Genomic DNA, 12,055 nt, shown 5'->3' with positions numbered 1-12,055 from the left:
TGCAAACGTACCTTTTGAAAGTATACGTACGTCATTAAACCACGAGAAGTGGTTCCACTGTGTCGGTCCTAATACCACAGTTAGGGGTAAAACGTTAATAATCTAATCTAAAATTTCATCATCGGGTGATGGAGGACATCCGGTAACTTCCTACACATTATTGCAAGCTTGGATCGGTTTCGGGATAGAACCACCTACCTTTATACCTTATGCGCAACCCCCCCCCCCCCCCCCCCCCAACAAAAAAAACAAAACAAAAAAAAACACACACACACAAACAAGAATTGATTACGTGTCAAATACTGTTCACAGAGAAGTAAATAATGTCAAGTCTGTAATTTCAAGCATTTTCATTGGTTTAACCGCGACGTTCACATTTTGATTAACCCCTTATTTTTGGAGGGTTAGACCGTTTCTGCTACATGTACTTAAAGAATTGCAAAAACCGTCTCCAAAAATTTCAGTATTGTGATAACACAGAAATGACAGTTAGATGTCCCACTATTAAAACAGCCAAAGGTAACCTGATCTTTAAGTTGCCACAGTAATATGGTAATATGAAAAACTTTGAAAAATCATAATTTTTCTCAGAAACCAGTATATTACAAAAATGATCGCTTGGCAACCCCTACTAGCTTTACAGACAAATCTTACAAGTTTCCTCTAAGAAAAAAGTATACCAAGCATTCTGTAGCCTTAACCTTTGAACTATTGACCTCAAAATCAGCAGGGATCATCTGCTGGTCATGATCAACCTCCCTATTAAGTTTTATGATCCTAGGCCAAAGCGTTCTCAAGGTATCATCCAAAAACTGTTCCGGGTCAATGTGACCTTGACCTTTGGCCTACTGGCCCTAAAATCTATAGGGGTCATCTACTGGTCATAACCAATCTCCCTATCAAGTTTTGTGATCCTAAACCCAAGCGTTCTCAAGTAACCGCTTGGAAACGGTTTAACTGTTCCGGAACACTGTAACCTTAACCTTTGACCTACTGACCTCAAAATCAATAGGGGTCATCTGCTGGTCATTATTAACCTCTCTATCAACTTTCATGATCCTTGGCCCAGCGTTCTTAAGTTATCATCCGGAAACTGTTTAACTGTTCCTGCCCAATGTGACCTTGACCTTTGAACTATTGATCTCAGAATCAACAGGAGTCATTTGCTGGTCATGATCAACCTCCCTATTAAGTTTTGTGATCCTAGGCCAAAGAGTTCTCAAGGTATCGTCCAAAAAGGGTTTAACTGTTCTGGGTCAATGTGACCTTGACCTTTGGCCTACTGGCCCCAAAATCTATAGTGGTCATCTACTGGTCATAACCAATCTCCCTATCAGGTTTCGTGGTCCTAAACCCAAGCGTTCTCAAGTAATCGCCTGGAAACGGTTTAACTGTTTTGGATCACTGTAACCTTGACCTTTGACCTACTGACCCGAAAATCAATAGGGGCCATCTGTTGGTCATTATTAACCTCTCTCTCAACTTTCATGATCCTTGGCCCAGCGTTTTTAAGTTATCATCCGGAAACTGTTTAACTGTTCCTGGCCAATGTGACCTTGACCTTTGACCTAATGACCTCAAAATCAATAGGGGTCATCTGCTGGTCATTAACAACCTTCTTATCAATCTTCCTGTTCCTAGGCCCAAACGTTCCTGAGTTATTGTCCGGAAACCGCTTTACTGTTCCTGGTCACTGTGACCTTGACCTTTGACCTACAGATCTCAAAATCAATATGGATCATCTACTTTCATGACTCTAGGCCCAAGCATTCTTGTTGTTATCATCCGGAAACCGTTTAACTGTTCAGGGTCACTGTGGCCTTGATCTTTGACCTACTGACCTTAAAATCAATAGGGGTCATTTGCTGGTAAGAACCAACATTCCTATCATCTTTCATGATCCTATACCCAAGCGTTTTTGAGTTATCATCCGGAAACGGTTTAACTGTTCAGCGTCACTGTGACCTTGACCTTTGACATACTCATCTCTAAATCAATATGGTTCTTCTGCTGGTGGTGATCAACCTCTCTATCAACTTTTATGATCCTAGTCCCAAGCGTTTTTGAATTATCATCCGGAAACATACCGACCGACCGACAGACAGACCGACCGATATCTGCAAAACAATATACTCCTCCTCCTCCTTCGAAGGAGGCGTCATTACTTAAATAACAGAGTTACTCAAACTTTAAAGGAATATTTTAGAATGCCAGCTTTCTGCTACTGGTGTAAAGAAATTTTACTGTAACAACAAAAGTACAAAGTTTATTACATGACTCCAAGATTCGCAGCTAAGCCACGGTCCGACAGATAAATATGCTGTCCCACAAATACGGTTATAGAATATTTTACATATGCAATAGTCATAGTTTTTACTCCGTTGTAAAAGAACCTGGGCATAATTACCACCGATGTTTAGATTTCACAAGCTTAATGTAAAGGGTGTGTTTTGTTAACTTTTGTCTATCGCATTTTTCGATTCGATACAATAGTCAATACTGCATCATCTTTGGCAAGGCATAATTTGAAATCCGAGATATGTAAAGATGTTTTAGTATGAAATCGTTAAAAGAACAACCAAACTATGTAAGATGGTTAAAATCATTCTATTGATACAATTTTATCACTGCAAATAATTGCCAAAATCTGTTCTGTTGCTGATACTAATCCATAAATCAAACGTCGTTTCCTATGATACCTCTGTCCCTATAACAGAAAAGGAAAACATCATGAATATGAAGTCTTTTGAATTTGTGCCTATTATAAGGAATATATATCTTAAAATTAAGAACATAAGTCTTATTTGATAAACCCTGAACATTACAAAACACCTTTAGAAGTTAGTGTTTCTCAACATGATGTAAGTTTATGCATCCGGTTCCGACGCCTTTATACTCCTTTCAATTTCATAAACTCAGCTAAACTCAAATAGTTTATTGCATTAAACATACAATTATATGCTTATAGCAAAAACATATACACATATATAGACTGAAGACATGGATTTACAACGAGAATAAACTACATAGGAATGGTGAAATATAGGTTGGACTAAATTCATACAATGGAATTGACAATATGTTCATTCTCTTCATAAGTTTGCAAAATATAAATATTTCGATAAACCTTTAACAACTGTTTTAGAATCTGACATTAACAGATTGGTAAACAATGTAAGATTTTTTAGCGAATCCGACAATTAATTTAAACAGAAGTAAACAAATGTTTAATAAATAAGGTTATTCATTTTATTTATTCATTCATAACATAAGGAAAACATGTTTTGTTTACACAGAAAAGCGAAAATCTCACCAGGAATGTAAACCACCTCTGCAAAACACTCCAAGAATTCCAAAAACGGAATCTTCACCAAAGTCCTGGGTTTCAGCTATAAGTGTGTTTGCCGTTATGGTAACGTTCTGTCCTTCAGCGGTAATTTCGTCGTCCTCAGTATTCGTGCTAGAGTTTGCCATCAACGCATTGATTAGCTCACGACTAACTACTGGAATGTCCTCATTGTCCTCGGGATCAGTCGCATTTCCGGTATTTTGAATTTCTCCTATTGCCCTGACATCTTCGATGCTTTTTTTATATTTATATCAAACATGCCAGTGAAATTACTTTCATTCATTCTATCGACGTGACTATAAACCTGGAAAAACAAGCCAAAGTCAAAGACGATATCTTCGTCATTTTTATCCATTCTCTCATCAAATCTGCCACAAAGCTGGAAAAATGAACGAAGATCAAACACGTAATCTACATCATTGTTCCCAATTCCCTCGTCGTGCCTGCTACAAAGCTTGAAAAATGAACCAATGTCAAAAACTTTATCAACTTCCTTTTCCTTCATTCTACTACAAAGCTGGAAAAATAGACCAATGTTAAACACGTCATCGGTATCCATTTCGTCCATTCTTCTGCAAAGCTGGAAGAACGAACCAATGTTAAACACGTCATCGGCATCCTTTTCATCCATTCTGCTGCAAAGTTGGAAAAACAAACTAAGTTCAAAAACACCTTCAAGTCTGTACATCTTTCTGCGTACCGACTGGTTTGAGTTTCATCCATCTTTCTTCGCTCATATTGACAAGTGTCATACATGACAACATCAGAAATTATTTCAGCTTCTACTGAATTTGTTGTCTGTATCTTTTCACCTGCTTTCTTGTCTCCGGACTTTTTCTCCTCTATTTTGGCGTCACCACATGTGTGGAATACACCTCAAAACGGATTTAACAAACTGTACATGTCTTGGGCCAAGGTATTTTCACGAACAGTAAAACCGCCATTACTGCCACAGTAGCCAATCGTTTTAGGATATTTACTGTCATCATGTGTCATCATATAATCATTGATATTAACGCCATTTTCATTTTTCTTGAAACAACCAATGCCATAGTCAAGTACTTCCGTGTTTTCCGTTTTAGTAACCGTCTTTCTATGAGCACCTTCCTCTGCAGAATTTCCATCGAGACTAGCACTAGTTTCAGCAAACAAATCTGTATTTCCTATTTCTTTTTCAAGCATTACGCTGTCATTGGTCCGGCTCACGTTCATTTTAGAACCGACGGGACTTCCAGTGCCTTCTTTTCTGATGCTATCTCGCGGCTTCTGCCATTTGCTGAGATATCTGAATAGTTCAGCAGTTTGACGTTCAATACTGCCGAAATTCTGGCAAGCCGATCTGTAACCAGCAAATGTCCGATGTGCTTTAAGAAGCTTCAATGTGATGCTATAAGCAGACTCTTCAGTATTATTGCTGGCTGTTAGGTCATGCTCATTGATGTGATAGATATTTAAATTGGTTTGGGACCCTACATCACCGTTTACGGAGTGTTCCGTTTCAAAACACCTGACTTTTATTTCCGATTTATCATCCTTGTTGCTCGCTTTTGGATGGGCGCTTTTGATAATTTTCTCGAATTCTTTTTCTCGAGGTAGATTTAAATCTTCAAAATCCTCCGGTAATTTCATGATACTTGTATCAATCACGTGTATCCAGTTTGGAAATGCCTTTTTTGGCGCCTTTGTCATCCATTTTGAACCTGTTGCTGTAAGGATGGCAGACCCCTTTTAAATTCTACTGGCTTGTAAAATTCTGGATGATTGCATTTTTGAAATAGATGTAGATGCATTCCCGAAACTTTTAGTGGGCATTTTCCAATCTTTTCGCTATTTACCTGTACTGAAGGAATCGAAACTCTTTTAACTGATGTGGGCAATAACATTTGATAATTGTGCATATCTATAGACGAATGACCGGCGGCTAGAGCAAAAGCAGTTTTCTCAATTTTGAATTGGGAAGAGAGATAATCTTGAAGAGCAAGCTTATCTAACTCCAACGTATCATGAAAATTCTCTTCGGTCAGTTCATCGATAAATGCATTCTCCGAAAGTTCCATTGAGGGTGAATTACATTTACTGAGACTATCTAATTTGAACAAATGACTCCATTGTATCAGCTGTCAAAAGTTCATCCTCAGATTTTGTTGAGTTGTGGACATGTCTGTAAAATAAAAATATACTTTTACTTAAAGCGAGTATTTTACATTTTTACAACTCTATTCCAGAAAACATCTGACACTTCCATGAGAAAACATAAAATAAAAATAAAATCTACATTTCCTTGTTTCTAAAACCTTAGTTTTGAATTATGTTAAGTTCAAGATAATCCCGTTGCTATTTTTCTAATTATTTGTAGTAAAACTGTCAGTGTTCCGTAGACTTCTATAGAAATCTTAGCCCCGTACAAAGTATACAGTTAAGTCACTTATGGATGGAAAGCCGAGGCGCCATGCATATTGCCAAATTCCAATTTAAGAGATAAATATTTAACATTGCTACATACCAAATGCATACAGTGAATGCTAAATGCCAAAATGCTAAATGTCAAATAGCTAATGCTTATTGCCAAATGATAAATACTAATCGTCAAGTTCTTTTACTTTATGAGTTAGTGATCCGTATCTCTTAAACTAACGAAATAAAAAAAACAACATATATTATAATGTTCAACCAGTCTGACTTTATGTCGGTCATGATAACATGGGACCAAAACTGTTTACTCTAAAATGTTTAGAACAAAAGTTTTTAACAGGGACAAAGTAATGTAACGAAAGCGGATGACAATGCAAATGATGCATTCATTCACTGATATATTCAGCTCTTTATTTGAATAAGAACAAATAGCAATAAGCATTTGGCATTTATTGCTTGTTTCGCATTTCGCAATTAACAATTAACATTTATCATTTGACAATAACTTTCTCGCAGTCAATGTTTTATATTAAGCATTTGGCGAATAACATTTTGCATCAACCATTTGTCATTTAGCATTTGGCAATTACAAGGCGCAACAGCCTTCCATATGTAGTTTATGGAATGTCTGTGCGCCATGCTAATTGCCAAATGTTAAATGCCAAATAGTCAGTGCGAAATGCTATTTGCCAAATGCTTAAATTCAAATATTGACTGTATGGAATCCTGTGTGCCATGCTAATTGCCAAATGCTAAATGCCAAATAGTCAGTGCGAAATGCTATTTGCCAAATGCTTAAATTCAAATATTGACTGTATGGAATCCAGTGCGCTATGTTAATTGCCAAATGCTAAATTCCAGGTACTAAATACCAAATGTAAAATGATATATGCTGTCAAATGCCTATTTCTTAGTGCATATTTAAAACTAAAGCGCTCAAAATGACATAGGGCTACGAAAATCAATGAATACAACATATGATTAGTACATTTCACTTTAACATGTGAGAGTGAACAGTAACACACAGCTGCTTAATAAATTCGTAACAGACTTGGAGCACTTGATGTGTTTACAAATATTTACAATTCAATTTATTCAATATAAAATCTTGACATATAGAGACACAGTTCCCTAACCCATAAAAGTAAATAATTCAGTATCAAACAGTACATGTACATAATCTAGGATACGGACTCTAGTCATATATATTCAGTCTAGGCTACGGAAGTATTAATCAAGGGTGTAATTTATATATATGCATTGCATATAAACCATGCAATTTTCTTATGTATGAGTATCTATTATGGGGTAAGATGAATTCCAACTATTGAAAATACCTTTCTTCTGAGTGACTTATATAGAAGTTATTCAAGCTGGAGCTTTTCTAAACACCTTACAGACGTCTCTAGTGTTTAAGAAACTTACGTATAATGTATACGGCTACAACATCTCATCCAACTCAAATTCGATAGGCAAGATTGCTTCACTCCGGGGTTATGGCCTTTAAAATAGTACTCACATGACCTATTTCCTGATTCTTTGATAATAATGGCTAAAGTTAAATCAAGCCCTGAAAGAACTGATATAGCCACTTCTTATTGAGTGATATTTCAACCGATACACCTGAAGTCTCAACCTGTCGTCGAGCAATTTTTAAAAGCTTTCCCTATACAACTTTATGTAAAACTAAGATTGCACTAGGATGGGGCCAATTTCAACCCTAACTCTAAATCCTAAACCCAAAACCCAAACCCTAAACCCTAAAATTAGCCCTAACCCTAGAGTGGAGTGATTCCGGGAATATTACGTTCATAATTATTATAGAATACGTTGCTGCTTGTTTTTGTCGTAAAACAGTAGTCCTCAGTTGCTCACACACTCGCACAATACCAAGATTATAAAAAAATACTATATGGGACTATTTTTAACACGTCCAGAATATTTGTGCGATGCGGTCACATAGAAGTAGAAGGAAAACTCAAACGCGTTGAAGTTGATTTAGAGCTATAGCCAGATTCTAAAGCACTGGCTAAAATACGTGGATGGGGTACCATGCGTAGGGTCACGCGTGGTGCCTGGGAAGAGAGATATGGACTACATGTACTTATTCTGCACGGGAAAACCTAGTAGTGATTAAAAGGGATGCAAGTCCCTAATCAGCAATATCTTCATGTATATATATATATTTCTGCAGAAGGGAAGAGTTAGTATGGCCAAAAACATGATAGAAGCAAGTGTGTTCAGTGTTAGTGTTTGAACACATATGCAGTCAATACCGACTTAATACTAGTACATGTACCGCTTAAGTCGGAAAAGAGCTACACGTTCCGATACCTGTCATGGGTAGATTCATATCGTTCTATTTAAGAAATGATTTATAGCAAAAGAGTGTTTTAACACTTATTTATGCACGATGGGCGGTTATATAAATACGTCGGGCGTAATAATTTCACGATGCCGCAGCCCGAGTGAAATTATTTGTGGGATATATTACCGCCCGAGTGTATGAATAGTGTTAAAATACGGTTTTGGTATAAATTATTTCGATTCTAATATGCCCTTAATCTAAAATAGTAGATAAAATATAGAAGCACTCTTTCTTGGTCGCAACAAAAACATTGACGTCATTCTAGCGTAAGAGTGTTTTAAGGTATTAGATCACTAATAGAGAACCTCCCTTTTTGAAGAGTATTCAATTCCTACCATAAACATACTTTGACAGCAATTCTTCGGGGGCGTAGGTTCAAGCCCGAATGGGACCAATTTTTTTTTTCCTTATTTTCCTTTTTTTCTAGTAAGTTTTTACTTCTTTCAAGACTTATTATTGTTTTCTTGTACAAAAATGGAAAAATATGAATCTTATAAGCGATTTCTTGGTGTTCAAAGTGAATTTACTACTTAAACAGAAGGGGTAGAGTTACACATCTTTAAAAATATTGAGTTACACACGGTGAACGTTCTCTATTTTGCTTTCACTCTTAGATTATATATTGTGAAAGAAATTAAGGTAGGTTTTACGTCTGTCCTAATGTTATTTTTAAATGGAGTAGGCAAAATTCAAAACAAAAACACAGCATTAGAAATTATTTTTTCAATGTTGAAGTATGAATTCTGTCTCATTAAATCCGTTTACTTGAGGCACCATAGAAAGAATGATATTGACATTTTTATTTTGTGTTTTATAATTGTTTACCAATAGTTTGATGTTTCTTTTATTAAAATTAATGGTAAAATGAGTTCTCTGCACACATTTTGGATAGTGGCTATCACTTTGAAATTTGTCTGTACTTGAGCTTGAGGAGATACCATAAGTTATACAAAATTTATAAAAAACAGCACGGTAAAAGTTGTTTAAAAATTGCAAAATAGTGCAAAACACGGTTACCTTTCAGAATATACCAAGCAAAGGCCATTTTGTAAACATTACTATTAGTGCTCTAATACCTTAACAGAGAAACGCATATTAGAATCTTAATTATCTTGTTCTCCTTCTTACAAAAACTTGTATTTAGTGTTTTGATTAGATAATAATGTCTGGCTTTTGATCCTGTGTTAGGGGGCGATTGGAGCAGTGTTGCTATAAAAATGACTGCGAGTCTGCAATTATTATATGCTTGGATGCATTCTGTGCTTCCAGAGGTACTTCTTTTAAATTCATCGACTCAGTGTAGCCAGCCTGAGATGTTTGCCTATTTCATATCTGCACGTATACGTTTTCTGTGTTAGTAAAGATTGCTCTAGTATTGAGTAATAATTGGAAATGTTGCAATGTTGACACATTAAAGAGCAGTAACACTTGTACAGCTGAAGCAAACTTGTCCATTAACAAGCTTGTCCGAGATCTTGTGAGCATTTAATACTAGTATCACTCATTAAGTTCTTACTTTATAGTTATGTTTTTATGCCCCCGAAGGGAGGCATATAGTTTTTGAACCGTCTGTCCGTCTGTCGGTCTGTCGGTCTGTCAGTCTGTCCGCAATTTTCGTGTCCGGTCCATATCTTTGTCATCGATGGATGGATTTTCAAATAACTTGGCATGAATATGTACCACAGTAAGACGACGTGTCGCGCGCAAGACCCAGGTCAGTAGCTCAAAGGTCAAGGTCACACTTAGACATTAAAGGATAGTGCATTGATGGGCGTGTCCGGTCCATATCTTTGTCATCGATGGATGGATTTTCAAATAACTTAGCATGAATGTGTACCACAGTAAGACGACGTGTCGCGCGCAAGACCCAGGTCCGTAGCTAAAAGGTCAAGGTCACACTTAGACTTTAAAGGATAGTGCATTGATGGGCGTGTCCGGTCCATATCTTTGTCATCGATGGATGGATTTTCAAATAACTTGGCATGAATGTGTACCACAGTAAGACGACGTGCCATGCGCAAGACCCAGGTCCGTAGCTCAAAGGTCAAGGTCGCACTTAGACGTTAAAGGATAGTGCATTGATGGGCGTGTCCGGTCCATATCTTTGTCATCCATGGATGGATTTTCAAATAACTTGGCATGAATGTGTACCACAGTAAGACGACGTGTCATGCGCAAGACCCAGGTCCGTAGCTCAAAGGTCAAGGTCACACTTAGACGTTAAAGGTCATTTTTCATGATAGTGCATTGATGGGCGTATCCGGTCCATATCTTTGTCATTCATGCATGGATTTTAAAATAACTACGCATGAATGTGTGACACAGTAAGACGACGTGTCACGCGCAAGACCCAGCTCCGTAGGTCAAAGGTCCTAAACTCTAACATCGGCCATAACTATTCATTCAAAGTGCCATCGGGGGCATGTGTCATCCTATGGAGACAGCTCTTGTTTCTCTTGCTTTACTAAATTCTTTTTGTTATTTTATTCTTGTTTTTTTTCTTTCTCTTATTCATTTGGTTTAAATATTACACATAAATTACGAACTATGAACTGAACATTTTATTACTTATCTTTGTTAGGGAAGAGCCGTCATTAATGTTGGTAAAACTTGTGGTCAGACCCATTTGCTTTAAACAAATTACATGTTCCTGCTTCCATATTAATTTTATTCTATTACTAGTACTTATTATTAAGTCGATGCTAGAGAGAATGAAAAGAGCTACACATTCCGTTATCTGTCATTGTACTGTTCTTAATTATCTTGTTCTCCTGCTTACAAAATTCTTTATTTACAAAAACTTGTATTTAGTGTTTTGATTAGATTATATAAAATGTCTCGCTTTTTATCCTGTGTTTTGGATTTTAACGCAGTTTTTCAACAGTATTTCAGTTGTGTAACGGCGGGCAGTTAACCTAACCAGTGTTCCTGTTTTGTACCAGTACAAACCTGTTCCCCACAAATAACTGCCAACATCCCCATATGAATCAGAGGGAGACGAATGATTTCATATGCTGCTTATATCATCTTAAAACAAGTTTACCTAATTTATAAGAAACTCGCCGAAATGAAGTGGTTACAGTTTAGATTTATATTAATTTTTATATTTTAGCACGTGTACATCATTCTCATTCATCAGATGATCGACATGGTACCCGAGGAACCATGGTAAACATCTGGTATGCGGGAATGGTGTACATATGCTAAATGTCTTTTTCATGAAGTCTGTGTGATATTTGTGTATAATTGTAACATCGTTATGTACAACAGATCTGTATTTCATAAAATATCAGATGGTGCTTACTTTTTTTTATAATTACATTACTCCAGTTTGATAACTGCGTCTTTCAGAAAGTTTCATCCAACCAAGGTCTTTTAGCATTTCAGATCGTTGATTCTACCGATTAATACGAAAATTGTAAATAAATATGTGAAATACCATTGATTTACCTTTTACACTGTTAGGAATAAATCCTTCTTTAGACATTTAAGAAAAACATTTACATATTTCGTCAAAAAGTCTGCTAACTTCATATATGACTTAATTTCTCTAACGTCGGAATAATAACTATGACGATAACGTTAGAAGATGACGTTATTAACGTCAATACAGTTAGTCTGGTTGTAAACTGATACGTACTTGACAATCAGTTGGAGAGGTTAAACATTGACACCAGTCTACAAAAATACTGTTTTGGCTAAATTACAAACTTTAAGGAAATGGGTCAATTAGAGAAAAAGTTGTTGTTCCCTCACCCCTTCCATTCCATATCAGCCTCGACCTGATAACATTGATATCAAAAGACAATAGCCTGTTATTCTCTATGTATCGGATACTGTAGTTGCCAGTAAGACCAATATGCGCCCCCAGTCATAATCGGTAAAGCTTATTTCGGCAGAACAATAGAAAATATTTATGCTGGTAC

The 12,055-nt window shown here is 36.5% G+C and overlaps 1 protein-coding gene across 2 annotated transcripts; it reads right to left on the bottom strand.

The window, feature by feature from the left end:
* Positions 1–2,591: 2,591 nt before the first annotated feature.
* On the bottom strand, positions 2,592–11,676 carry LOC128547956 (uncharacterized). Of its 2 annotated transcripts, XM_053521943.1 has the most exons (3): positions 11,580–11,676; positions 3,314–5,510; positions 2,592–2,707 (listed from the first exon to the last, which is right to left on the bottom strand). In XM_053521943.1, the coding sequence occupies exon 2, from the start codon at positions 5,036–5,038 to the stop codon at positions 4,226–4,228; it is 813 nt and encodes a 270-aa protein (XP_053377918.1). In that variant the 5' UTR covers positions 5,039–5,510; positions 11,580–11,676; the 3' UTR covers positions 2,592–2,707; positions 3,314–4,225. The 2 variants fall into 2 exon arrangements, with proteins under 2 accessions (XP_053377918.1, XP_053377919.1); XM_053521944.1 differs by lacking the exon at positions 11,580–11,676 and having other exon boundaries at positions 3,314–5,589.
* Positions 11,677–12,055: the final 379 nt, after the last annotated feature.

The sequence above is a fragment of the Mercenaria mercenaria genome, chromosome 13 (assembly GCF_021730395.1).
Source record: "Mercenaria mercenaria strain notata chromosome 13, MADL_Memer_1, whole genome shotgun sequence".
Taxonomy (NCBI): Eukaryota; Metazoa; Mollusca; class Bivalvia; order Venerida; family Veneridae; genus Mercenaria; species Mercenaria mercenaria.
This window is presented reverse-complemented; position numbering and strand designations above follow the sequence as displayed.

Coding starts and splice junctions, on each gene's coding strand:
- LOC128547956 (XM_053521943.1), bottom strand. CDS start 5,038: ATGACAAAGGCGCCAAAAAAGGCATTTCCAAACTGGATACACGTGATT.